This window comes from Nematostella vectensis, chromosome 3, assembly GCF_932526225.1.
Source record: "Nematostella vectensis chromosome 3, jaNemVect1.1, whole genome shotgun sequence".
Classification (NCBI taxonomy): domain Eukaryota; kingdom Metazoa; phylum Cnidaria; class Anthozoa; order Actiniaria; family Edwardsiidae; genus Nematostella; species Nematostella vectensis.
The window spans coordinates 5,932,678-5,946,698 of record NC_064036.1 but is presented as its reverse complement, the minus strand read 5'-3'; the positions used below and the strand labels follow the sequence as shown (position 1 = coordinate 5,946,698).

The 14,021-nt window shown below is 37.9% G+C and overlaps 1 protein-coding gene across 1 annotated transcript; it reads right to left on the bottom strand.

The window, feature by feature from the left end:
- Positions 1-186: 186 nt before the first annotated feature.
- LOC5512739 (poly(ADP-ribose) glycohydrolase) lies at positions 187-13,111 on the bottom strand. The gene is made up of 24 exons (XM_001633032.3): positions 12,647-13,111; positions 10,895-11,018; positions 10,406-10,534; positions 10,206-10,272; positions 9,603-9,695; positions 9,072-9,127; positions 8,626-8,689; positions 8,466-8,546; positions 8,272-8,346; positions 7,840-7,932; positions 7,711-7,767; positions 6,760-6,860; positions 6,351-6,442; positions 5,756-5,822; positions 5,602-5,677; positions 5,059-5,103; positions 3,767-3,869; positions 3,460-3,538; positions 2,888-2,996; positions 1,776-1,833; positions 1,655-1,699; positions 1,408-1,475; positions 1,257-1,317; positions 187-1,008 (listed from the first exon to the last, which is right to left on the bottom strand). Exons 1-24 carry the CDS (start codon positions 12,765-12,767, stop codon positions 773-775), a joined length of 2,100 nt encoding a protein of 699 aa, XP_001633082.3. The 5' UTR covers positions 12,768-13,111; the 3' UTR covers positions 187-772.
- Positions 13,112-14,021: the final 910 nt, after the last annotated feature.

The window sequence follows — 14,021 nt, the reverse complement described above, 5'->3', positions numbered from 1 at the left end:
TTTTGCCCAGCATAAAAACTGGATTGTACATTGATCGCACATTTTCTCTCATAGTTTACATGAAAATATATGAAGAACTCTCTTCACCAGGCCCAAGTTGTTATCTTATAATAACAAATATATATAACCCCCTTTAGAGTGATAAACTTGAAACAGTATACTAGTTATGGCGATTAACCAGTATAATACTTTGTGGAATAGACGTTTATTTGTAGCTACCGTGTGGGGTAATCAGTAGCATTGTGAAGTCAAACCGGGAGCAGGTTCCCTATATACTACCACCACGGTATTAAAACGTTACAAGGGTATTAAAACGTGAATACTGACGAGCGTATACATGTACATGATCTCTTTGAGGTAGGACTTATATAAAATTTTGCGTGAGCCAATTGTTGATTTAGCTCACCATATATTTCTAAACTTCCGTCCGTGGGAGCCCTCTGATTTCGCCTGTGAATATGTGACAAGGGTATCGACCTGACTGTGAGGGCTCATATTGTAGATATGAGGGTCCTGTTTTTTTGCGCCCCTTAAGCCCCGAGAAAAAAGCGGCAACATCAGCAGCATTGCTGGCAACGCTATGCTCAAAGAAAAGCTGGAGCTTTTTCCCAGCACCTCTCATCTCTGTTTTGCAGAGCACTGCTAAGCAATGCTAAGCATTGCTTAGCCAATGTCCGCCAGCTCTTCGCTATAGCAATGCCGGTTTCATAGGCGTGGCTTTAGATCGGACTGCACGCGTGGTGACCATCCCCGACAGGCATCATGGGCGTGGCTATAGACCTGACTGCGACGGTTGCGACCTTTCTTCGTAGGTATCAGGGGCTTGGCTATTCTCCAGTGTACTGGTTATCGTACTGGTTGCAGAAGCTAATTGGGTATATGTCTCAGTATCGGTGTCGCTGTCGTAGCGTTCATACAGCTGACGGATGTAATTGTACAGCTTGATGGTCACAGAGGAAGCCGCAGCCGTCTCTTTACCGTAGCGGTGAAGGACCTCCCAGATTTGGCCTAGAATCAGAGACGTCAACTTATAAGTCACATGATAGCATGGTTCAAGCTAAAGCGTCTTAGCGTCACGGAAGCGTCATCCCTCAAGTTGCCTCTGTGACGCTATCAGAAGTAATCGTGGCTGAAAGGCAAATGTAGCTTCGTTCCAAAACACAAACAGCCACTTTGAAAAAGTCTGTCTTTTTTTCTGTTAGACACGTAGTTTAGTTTATCAGCCTTAAACTATATATTGAGAACGTTATACTTACCCAGTGTTAAATGCCTTTCCTTGATAAAATTGTGGATATCTAAAAGATCCTCCGCTAGTTCCTGAAAAAGGGCAGCATAGGTTAACCAAACACGAATGTAATCCACCAGGGTTGCATCGTTTGTGAGGGTTTGGAAGAAGTTTTAGCCTACCGAGTCTCCAAATGTGAAATACACAAGGTCTCTGTTGGCCGCGGATGCCGCCATCATCTGTAAGAGTCCTGGTCCAACAAATTAAACAGTTCGAATTAGTGACTCAAAGATAAGTCCCTAGGGAGCCCGAGTTTGAGTAATCGGAAAGTTCGAGTTATCTGAGTTAAAGTAACAAGACCTTGTCATTAGCAGGCTCGAAGTTCAGGTTAAATGGTTGGGATCTGAATTCAGGGATGCACTCTATTACCTTTGAGACGCGAATCTCCACCGAAAGCACCACAGCCCCAGTTTCCTATAAGACAGGGAGATGAGGAGTCAGGGGGTGAGTGGGAAAATCCTTCATTCGCAGGCTTCTACCACCGTCTCACCTGTGGCTATTGCAGGCAGGTTACGGCTGTCCCCCGGAGAGTAGAACCCGCAATACGCCTAAGAGATACAGCATATTCTATTAGTGAAAGGCAATACGCCTAAAAGATACAGCATATTCTATTAGTGAAAGGCTATAGCATAGCGATCGTACAAGAACTACAACAGTTAAAGGTATGGATATGAGTATTGGTAAAGGTACGGCTAGAAGTATGGGTATAGTTATAGGTATGGGAATAGGTATAATAAGTGCGCGTTTTTTTACTCGTGATTCCAGAATGAAAATGATTAGAATAAAAAAAGCGCGCGTTCGTTTATCCAGTGTTCCCATTCCGGAATGGAATGAAGGCCATTCAACCCATTCTGCTACCTGTAGCAGAATGACTCGAACGCCATTCTAAACATTCTTTACCAACCATTCCCATTCCAGAATAATAGGAAAAAACCGCTCCCTAAGTATGGAGATGTAGTTAAAGGTATGGAAATACCTATAATAAGTATGGATATGGGTGTGAGTACATATATAGTGTTTGGCGTTTTATATTGAGCTCCCCAAGTATGGATATGGGTGTTGGTATAGGTACAGTGTTTGGCGTTTTATATTGAGCTCCCCAAGTATGGATATGGGTGTAGTTGAAGGTATGGGATTAGGTATAATAAGTATGGATATGTAGTTAAAGGTATGGAAATACCTATAATAAGTATGGATATGGGTGTGAGTACATATATAGTGTTTGGCGTTTTATATTGAGCTCCCCAAGTATGGATATGGGTATGGGTACAGTGTTTGGCGTTTGATATTGAGCTCCCTAAGTATGGATATAGGTCTGGGTATATAGTGTACTTAAAGGAATAGGTATAATAAGAATGGATACGGGAATGTATAGGTATATTGTTTGGCGTTTTATATTGAGTGGGTATAACGCACTCATTTGTCAAACGATGTAGTTATTTGTTATCAACACGTGACGTTGACAATGCGTAATGTAATCGTGTGGGTTTAGCCAGCCTCCGCCACCTGACACTGTTATGTTATCGAGTACGTTAGGCAAACAAGTAACTCGTCAGGTATACACAACAACACTGATCTATTGATCGAATATGTTTGTAACACCTTATCTAGTTCTCTCTTGAGAAAACCTATCTTGAACTGGTCAATGTAACTATGGAACACGTGCGCATCTATTGCCACGACTTGGGAATATCTCCGACCCCACGAGTCCCTGTGGAACAGGTATTACATCAATTAATCGATTTAAAACCACACTATGGTCCAAAAAGATATGGGATCCGCACAAAAAATACACAACATTGCAGGAAATAAATCAAAACTAGCTTTATTTTTACTTTGTTCAATACATCAACATAATGTTGATGGTGTCTGAAGTTGTCGCAGGTTGATAATGTGATCAAGATGATGTCCAGCCCAATGAGCCATTTACCAAATTTTGAAAGGTCGGTGTTTGTTTACAGCCATCTTACAAATATTTGCAACTTTCTTTCCTACCACATTTGGAGAATTTTAAGCCCTTATGCCCAGGTGTCTAGCTTCGGGCTTAATGGTAAAACAAGCAAAATTTAAAGAAATTTGCAGGACGGCTGAAAATCCTGCAGAACCGCATTATTAAGGAAAAGGCTCATCTAAGGTATGAGGACAGGCAACTATTAGGCCAGTGATGAGCTTACCTTATACTTTTATCATCGTGATGTCCTGCCCATTTAAAGGTGTGGGCATAACCGGTGTAATTACTAAAACGTTGAGCACCTGAAAAATGGATGCCCAGATTTTTATGTTTGTCAAATAAACCAAACAGAGCAAGATTAGTCTCACACAAATTTCACAACATATCATAAAAAAACCCTGAAACTTCCCCTCGAAGTTCTACGATAACCACTCTAAACTATTCGAACACTATTTGTGAGATTTTAGCAGTGTCGGAGGTATGGTTTTTCGAAAGAAATAGAAATCCCAAATCAGAAAGCTATCACTTACCTATTATGAATACACACTCGTTACTGTCTAGCCTTTCGCAAAACAACCTGGATAGGATCATCTCAGGACAGATCAGAAATCGAATCTCTTCCTGTACACAGCCCTGATGGGAGAAAACGACAAAAATAATGTTATCCATTTGGCACTTCTAAACCTAAAAAAAAAAAAAAAAACGGCCAATAATCTCCTGAGGCTAAGTTCAAACGTCGTATTATCCATAAGCCAAATTTAAATGCAAATGCATGCAAATGAAGATGAAACAATCGACTCAATTCATTTGGATGCATTTGCCAAAAAAATACGGCTCATTGATAATACGGCGTTTGAACTTAGTCTAAGTGAGAGGTGGCTGTAATGGAAAACAAATAATCAGGCCAGTTAATAAAATGCAGACTGGGGCCAGCATTGTTAGAAATACAATTTATAGTACTCTTAACTGGATTCCAAGGGATTTGTATTTACAATTACAACAAAAAAGCTAAGCAGAAACTACATTTTTTCCCAGGCGGTTGATAAATGTCCTTCTTTATTCTGCTGTAGGGGCTCTTGCCAACTATAAAACTAACGAGAAAACGAATAGTTGCTCAGGAAATATACGTCAATTGATAAACTGAATAACATACTTCTATCTCATGAAACGTTGTCACCGAAAACGGCAAATGGCAGTTCTAAGACCGAAAGGGACCATGGGTATCAATATATTTCTACCAAATGCAGACAAAATATGTAATGAATTTACGATTATCCATAACAAAAGGTAATAAATAGATGATTGTATAGCTGGATTTTATTTTATCACCTTTATATTATTACGAATGATTAAAACCGATAAGCACCTTCCAGTCGGGGAACTACAATTTGACATTCGCCGTTTGCACTGACAACGTTTTTTTTAAAGGTATTATACATTATATATCATGAAACGTTGTAACCGAAAACGGCGAATGGCAGTTCTAAGACCGAAAGGGGCCATGGGTATCAATATATTTCTACCAAATGCAGGCAAAATATGTAATGAATTTACGATTATCCATAACAAAAGGTAATAAATAGATGATTGTATTAGCTGGATTTTATTTTATCACCTTTATATTATTACGAATGATTAAAACCGATAAGCACCTTCCAGTCGGGGAACTACAATTTGACATTCGCCGTTTGCACTGACAACGTTTTTTTTAAAAGTATTATACAGGAATACATGAAGTTGCTCAGGAAATGTATGTAAGTAAGTTCATACTTACGCAAATACGTGTAGAGGAGATGTTTGGGAAAGAGTGTGAAAAGCTTACCTCTCCTATAACTCCACCGCCAATATACTTATTAGCAAAGTCGACCTGCAGAAAGAGAAGAAGAAAAACGGTCGATAAATAATAATGCAAAATTTCTCAATTTCTTACACATAAATGTAACTTTGCAAAATTTCATTTTCAGGTTATGTCATGTTTAAAAGAGGACAATGTATTTAAACATATCTTTACCCAACCACCTAACAATAATGGTAACAATAATGGCAAGATAAAAAAAGTTATCAAGCAAGAAAAATGGGGAAGGTTATTTCATGTTCAAAAACAGACAATGCAAACATGGCTAAACCACTAGCAAAGCCTACCTGCAAAAAGAGAAAAACTGTAGAAAAATAAAAAAAAATCCTCCATTTCTTAAAAATAACTGTGACTTAAAGTTTGGAGCTTTGATACCCTTAAAAGAATACCTCTAGATGAAAGTACGATAAACAAAAACTTAACAAGATAAAATGGGTGAGGTCATTTCATGTTAAAAAATGGACAATAATTGCTACACCCATAGCAAGTAAACTAATTTGTTGTCTTTACCTGTAGAAAACCTGTACCATCATCTTCAATGTTCCCTTTGGTAGAGACATGAAGTCTGCTAAAGTTTTCACTTGATCTAGTAATAAGAAGCAGTAACTGTGAGTAAGATGGGTGTATCAGGTTATATTAGTATATCAGGTTATATCCATAATACCTTTCCCACTTGGGGAGATCTTCCGACTGCAAGGCTTGGCGGTGGAATGTCAGCGTTCCTGTGGGAGCTGATGGCAATATGAAAATATAGCTGAATTAAAATTGATTAAGGCTAAATATTGTATCTATTTAAATAGATACCATCCTCCTTTGAAAAGAGGGCTCTCTCTCTTCTAAGTTTTGGTGGGGCTCTCTCTCTTCTAAGTTTTGGTTTGATTCCTGATTTTGAAGTTAGCCGAGTTTCAGTTTTTGAATTTCTCTGATCAGACATGAGTCATACAGACACGAGTCAGTCAGACATACTGTAAGTAGTATAGCAAATGCCTGAGGCACCATATATGCCTTTCACTTAGCCAGGTTGTATCCTACACTTTCGTTTTTCATAAAGAACAAGCTGTATCTTTTGTCTAAATCAAGAGTTTGTTTTACATTTGTTCAACTTCTGTCTTATATAAAAGCAGAGAGCTTTGCATGTGCATCCATAGTGATTTATAATCAATGTCTGTCCATGAATAATCGTAGCAACAATGAGAAATAAGTAAATGCTTTGGTATCCAAACAAGTAAAGGTACCAGGAAACTAGGCACTGTACTTACTGCATTGTGTGACACAGCGAAAATAGTGTAGTACAGACTGTAGCTTTTCACACTTCACTGTGCTTGTTCCTCCCTTTCCCCCTTGGAAAAGTCTACAGAATAAAACAAACACATACAGCCCCTCAAGTGATTTCACATGCATTCCAATAGGCTCCACAGATTTAACTTTTTTTAATTTGATCTTTTAATTGCTTCACACCAACTTAAATAATCCTGTTTTTAAAAGCTTTTTTAGGTTTCTTAACTATTTTTGTTGAGACCCATTGTTTGGGAAATGGTTTTATAATTGTGCCAGCAGTATATTGTCAGCTGAACTGCATGATTTTCTTGTACAAGAACATTGAAAATAAAAATAAATTAAACTATGTACTATCAACAACCTAAACGTATTATACATTCAATTATTTACCTGTTAAAATTTATATCAGGGAAGTTGGAATATTCTGAGTGTTTGTGAGAGTTTCTCCTTGGAAAGGTGCAAAAGAACGCATTGGCAAGTAGACAAGCAGCCTTGATAGGGAAACAACAAAAATAGCAAATAAGTTTTTGCACAAACTCATTTCCTGAGGACCCTCACTTGTTGTCAGGTCTTGTTATCTGGGAATACAACAAAATTAACCCATATTGTAGGCTTCAAGGCTTAGCCTAAAGCTTTCTTTTTCTTATTTTTTTTTGCTAGAAAAAAATTAAATCTAGCATTGAAAATTATGCATCCATATGCCCTCACTAGCCCCCAGAAAACCAACCCTAGAACAGAAAACCAACCCTAGAACAGAAAACCAACCCTAGAACAGAAAACCAACCCTAGAACAGAAAACCAACCCTAGAACAGAAAACCAACCCTAGAACAGAAAACCAACCCTAGAAGTTATAGCCCAGGAGTCTCAATTATTGGTTCATTGTTTTTCTGTGCATTTTTTTTCTATTTCTTCATATTTTTATGTAAAATCTCTGAAAATAGGGAGTGATAAGCACCCCACTCTGATAACCCCTGCCAATGCCTACCTACGTGCCTGTTGGTAAAAGGGCACGCCCGTAGCCAGGATTTTAAGTGGGGTGGTTGGTTTTTTCATTTCAGTGGACAAAATTTCCGGTATACCCCTTCCCTCGCCTTATTACACATTAGGCAATCAATACTTCAAATAAATTAAATCTTTTTAACATATAGCAATTATAATAAAGATAATTATTCTAAAAAGATTTTTCAAGTAATTTTAAAGACATATTGATGTGCACGGTATATCCAGCCAAACCATATTTTTTTGTTTGCTTTAAGCGGACCTCCAAGCCGGGTGGGGAGGAGGAGGGGGGGAGGGGGGGGGTTGTCCTGAAGGGACATTACACCAAGCACATTACTAACCTGATGTTGGCTTATGGTGATACTGTGATTCTTTTGCCTTTTCATTAGCGGTATAGCCTGTAACAGACAGGTATATAGAGTTTATGAGGGCAATTAATGCAACATAACTACAGTGACTAATATACTGACCACAGTACACACAGAAGGTATCTGAAGGGTAAGCCGCACCATTGCTGGTAAGGTGTGATCAAAGAACTCTTGGGCATCACTAGAGTCCAGATACTGGAAGGAAGAGTTAACGGGGAAAGACAAGTCCATTAGAGAAAGTATTGAGTATGTATTTCACAATACTTCTTAGATTTCAAAAGGGGTTTGAGGTAAATTAGCATATTGTTAAATCAAAGTAATTTTCAGTTTTAATTCATACACAGTTAAACAGTCTATTTCTTAACTGGAAGAACAGATGCCTACCATGATCCCAAGATATCCTTAAATCGCAAGCTGCTAACAAATCAGGATTTTGCTGCATTGTGAACAGATTATATATACTTTACATAGTACAGTATGTACATATCTTGTTAAAGTAATTTAATGAGCTGCAAAATTTTAACTTAAAAATACCTCGTTAAAGTAACAATGAAGAGCCTCAAAATTCCATCTTGATGAATAGCGGGCATTATACTTTAGAATGGCATCCTAAGGAGAGGTCGGAGCAGAAAGTGTGTTATGATTAGCAGGCAATATACGATGGCATCGTTAAGAACAGGACATAATGTGTTCTATGAATAGCTTGCATTCTGTATAGTTTTTATTACCTGTAAATCATGTGAAGACTTGATTGGAGCCAGCAGAGCTGATTCTATTAGCTCCCATCGATTTTGGACCTTTTTGGAATTCTGGATAAAACAGAGATGGAATTTCATCATTATCTGATTAACACATTTGTTTCAGAAGGTTCATATCTAGAGATCATACCTCCATCGGGTAGAGATTGTTTGTAGAGCAAGGCATTCTGACATGGTCTTTATCCCACTTGTCCCTACAAGATAAAAATAATAAAAGTTACCACAACAGTTTTTAATATTCTGGCCAACGATTTTCAACTGCTAGATCACCTTCACCCTTCCATCTTTCAAAATCATTAAAGCAGATTCATTGGCCAGCACTAAAATGGTTTCAAATGGTTTCTCCCTCTACAAGGTGCAGACCAAGCAAAAATAAATCAAGTTAGCAGAATTAAAAATCACGGTAAATCTTATCCACAGTGAATAAAGTCTAAAAAGTAAATTAATGTTTTAAAAGTTTTAAAAGTTTTTGTTTTGTTTTAAAAGAGACTGCCCTGGCTTAACTGGCTTAAAGGCAGGTTCCCCTGTGCCACAATCTATAATAAAAGACATCAAATTGTTGTTAAACACACCAACCTATAAGTGCTGTAGGACGGCTTGGGTGGTGAAGCAAAATCCCCGCTGATAGATGGCTGTATATAAATGATTTGAGTTTCAACTGTTAGGTAAATACAGTGAAACCCAAGCCAGGCAGCAATTGTAAGTGCCCAGTGCCCAAGTTTGAGTATGCTAGAAGTTTGATTTATTAGAGTAGAATGATAAATGCCCAGTGCCCAAGTTTGAGTATGCTAGAAGTTTGATTTAATAGAGTAGAATGATAAGTGCCCAGTGCCCAATTTTGAGTTTGCTAGAAGTTTGATTTATTAGAGTAGAATGATAAGTGCCCAGTGCCCAAGTTTGAGTTTGCTAGAAGTTTGATTTATTAGAGTAGAATGACTGAAAATAAACCATAGGGAACTTGGCAGAGTAGACTTATCAGAGATTGAGTTATCAGTGTTCCACTGTATTTGACATGCTGATCTGCAAAAACTCTCAATAGCTAGAGGGTAGACCCTGTATTTATAAATCTTTTGTACATGGGCAGTCTCTCGCAGAATGAATTCTCACCCTTATGAGGACTGTGTGGTCAGGTTGAGTAACCAGCGGTGGCAAAGGCAGGCAACATGCTGGCGTCCTATTTAGTGTACACAGAGGTGATCCCTACAAAAGAAGAAGGGAAAAAATAGGCAAATGTTGAAAACTCCAAGCAGTTACATGCACTGTAATAAAAAGCTATTTCTAACTAGTAAACTTGCATGTTAGCAGCACACTTTGGAAATTAAAATCCACCTACAAAGAATAGTTCCTACAAACACCAAATCAAATGGGCTGATGTCAGGTTCAAGGGGAACATGTGTACTTAACAAATATTCCATGAAGTCCATCTATGAGAGACAATTAAATTGTTCCTCTAGATGTCAAAACAGGATCTGAAAAGGAGTCCATCTGTAGCTGTCCGTGTATGTGCTTATTCTCAAAAAGTTGATTGCTCATTGCTGTCTCAGAGTGCTCCATTCCATAATATATAGTGTGCATTGTAATATGGAATGTGTTTTCATCAACTATGAGTATGTTGTCTAATGGGCAGCAAAACTGGATGAACTCAACGGATGGTGCAGAATGTGAACTTTTTTTCAAAACTTTTCCCAAAACTAGCAATCGTTAGCTCACCCCAGTAGTACATGCAGGTTCCAAGTCTTGCTGTTCTATGCGGTACTCTTCCGGGATAGATGGGGAGCTAGAATTATAAATATTTCATCATTAGATTTTTATAGGGAAAGGGGAAGTTAGTTATGCACAAAAAATTTTAGCATCTAAAGGCTTTTGGAAATGATTTTTCCTTTATATTTTAAATGCACTGCAGTATTTACCTAGGATACTCATCAAATTCTACTAGTCCACTTTCTCCTTCACTGCTTCCACATGGCTCTACAGTCACATCTGATCCTGTGCCCTCGGAGCCTACATCAGGACTAGCGACACCAGAAATTGCATTGGACCTTATATAACAGAGAGGAAATCATGTTGTAAAAAAAGTATACAAGAAAATGCTAGTGAAAGTGTTCGAATGACATCATCAATGTATTTCCAGGGCTCAATCCTAACATTTAACTATCAGGCTAAATGACAGAATAACAATTTTTTTTCACTGGGTATAAGTGCTGCTTACAAATAATTTACAAATAAAACACATCACTTATATAACTTACAAATAAAACACAAATATAAAGTAAAGTAACAAACACAAAACACTATTGTTTAGCGTTGCGTGTGCCCACAAAACTGGTGACTTCTAGAAGAAAAGTCCAGCTCAAAGATAGCAAACAACTATTTGCTATGACAATAGATGCCTTTCATACCTCCGCTCTGCTGCCTCCGCCAGGAGTTGTCTCCTGCGTATTGGGTCAGACGGTCCACTCATACTTGAATAGCTTTTATTTGATGATGATCGTTGCCTTGTCTTGCTTTCAGATTTGTGGTGATCTGATTTTAAGAGAGAAAGGGAGCACAAGCACATCATGTTTGCTATTTCTCAAGAAACCTAACCATATGACAACTATGTCATTGCCTAACTAAAAATGTAAAAAAATAGTAGTTATTTTGTCAAATATACAGTACATAAGCTGTATAATTTTAGGTATCCATGGATGATGATATGAACACTGCCAATTCAGAAGCTGGACCAAATATGACCTAAATCCTTTCATGGCTGATCTGAAGTCATTTTACATTTAATAATGTACTAAGGAACTTATCTTATCCAATTATTTAGTTCATTTGCATATTAAAATAAGCAGGACAATTTTTATGCACCCATGGATGATTATATAAACAGGCCAATTCAAAAGCTGGAACGAATTACAACTTGAATCAATTAATAGTTCTTCTATCTTGTATACTTATAAGGTTACAAGGCTCATAACACCTGCTTTTTCTATAGAAATAAGTATAGTAAAGTTACAGCACAAACCTATATATGTACTAAATATAACATCAAATTACTTATCAGAGGTAAATTGAAAAAAATTGTCAGAGCTTGCATGAATGACAATTTTCTAAAGGTCCATTTCTGACTGAGGCTAAACTGCACCTGTCCAAATCTGCATATAAATTCAAAACTCTGCTACTATAGTATTCAGTTGTCAATATTCCATAATGTTGTTTGCAAACTTAGGACTGAATAACACAGCAGTGGCTTGTTCTATGTATACTTATCATTCAGTATTATCAGTATTCATAGTTCTAGTATGTCCAAAACTCTGACATTAAAGAAGTAAGTTTATAGTTCCCTAATTATAATATTATGTGCCACAGTGGTAGTCTCTCGCATTATTACCCCTTTTTATAGGAACCTTTTTTTATAAGAACGTCCAGCCTGGGATTATGCCAAAATTTACGAACATGCTAAGAACATACCAAGGCTCAGGTAGCAGCAAAATATTTTTTCATTAAGAATCAAATTGTGCTCATACTAGAGACTTAAAATACTATTGTTATTGATCATTTGTGTAGTTACATTTTTACTCAGCTGGTGTGTATGATTTCAGGTCACTGAAATTGAAGAACATTGATAAAGATGTTTTCAGCCTTAAAATGCTCCAAAAATAAGAATGGCTCAGCCTCCACTGAAAATTAGACGTTCTTATAAAAAAAAGAGTGTAGTACACTTCCATCTGCAGTGCACTCATTTTTACTCCATCATTTCAATATACATCTATTTGCGCACTACACTTGTAGCAGTAAATCCCCTTTACCCCATAAGCTTATCCCTTCTCTTATCAATGTTCAGCATTCTATAACACTACAAACTGTAAACGGTAGTATAGTCGAAGTGACTTTGATGGATGAGTATTCTACAGTTCTTCCTAATAGATGCAATAAGAAAACTTCTCCGCGCACTTGTTAGTAGATATTATTTTATGAAATGTTTAAGTATATTATATAGCTAAATTTATACGTAGCTTTATATTAGATGTCGAACACTGTCCTGGAATGGGATGTTAATTGTTACGGTATATATCAACATAGCGCATAATATATAATACAAGAATACATTTATGTAATTTTTATTACATTACTGGTGTAGCCTAGTGGATAAATCTAGATCTTACCTGCTCTATGCTTGTGTTTTGGCTTTGGCTCGAGATGTATTTTTTGTCGCTTGAAACTTTCTTCGATGCTCCACTGTTTTAACCGCTTACGCTTTCGTTCCTCTTCTAATCCTACATTCATTATTACTTTGCATTTATATGAAGTTCATATGATACTTTTACGAACAAAAATTCGTTTCTCACGATCCATGAACAAGATTTCGTATTTTTGTCGGTCTCTCTTGAACGGGAAAACACCAGCCCGCCATAAATGTCGCCTGGTGGCTTAGCCCTAAGGTTCCACAGGCTACCCAGTCCCGTTTAGACTAGCGGCAAAAAAACAGGAATTGCTCACGAGCCCTCGGGCTCCGAAGCGTAACCGAAGCCAGCCCGTGAGTATTTCCGAAAAACGGCAATTTGATAGGAACACACGTCTTTGTTTTTATTTTTTGACTTTTTATTTAACAAAGCAAAATAGAAACTCGCAAAAGCAAAATACAAACTAGCAAAAGCAAAATACAAACTCGTGATGTTGTTTGCAAAACATGGAAATCCGAAACCGAATAGGAAAGTCGCCACGCTCTGGGCTTCCGTAAATGGAGGGATACCATTCACCTTTTCTTTACTAGTTTTTTTATCCCTTCGAATCCCGAAGGAAGTGCCCCGCAAAAACTCACTTTTTGAATTGCACCAAAATCTATGGATTGCGCCAGCCACATGTCCCTGCTAGCAGAGGCCTCTTTTCTCTGTATTTCGCTGGGCTGGAGTTCGCGAGGAAAACCGCCGTCCACGATCGTGGACGGGAGATCCAGAGCGGCATGCTCCGTTCATTAATTACTGGCCATTATTTGAGCCCACAATGACTAGCGCATGCGTGAAACGTATACTGTATCCGCTGCGGGATAATAAGCCCGCATTCGAAACGGCGTCCTCCGTAGAAATATCACGCGACGAATTATAAAAGAAGCCATTCAATGCCTTATCTTCATTCAGAATTTTCTCTCTTTTGACTAACGAGTCAATCTTCCGTTTACAGGTTTTGCATATTCTTCTGGAAATAGCTGATCTAAGTTTACCAAAAAGTTTTGTAACATTTTCTTCAAGTCCAACTGTGCGATATTTACATTGATCCAAAACATCAAAAAGTTCGTTATTTCATCTAAAAATGGTTCTGGACAGTCCTATAATAGCCACTGGTCCTGGGACAACGGCTTTTATAACGGGCGTTTCAGCGGTTATATCAAGCGCATCGATCTCTAGAAAACGTAAAATCCGCGTGAATGAAGGGAAATAAAGGCAACGAAAAAGCGACCCATCCACCTTGCATTTTGTAGCGGAGGTAGTTTACGTTGCAACGCGTGTAGCGAGACGTGGTCGGTCAGTATAGGCTGTGAAC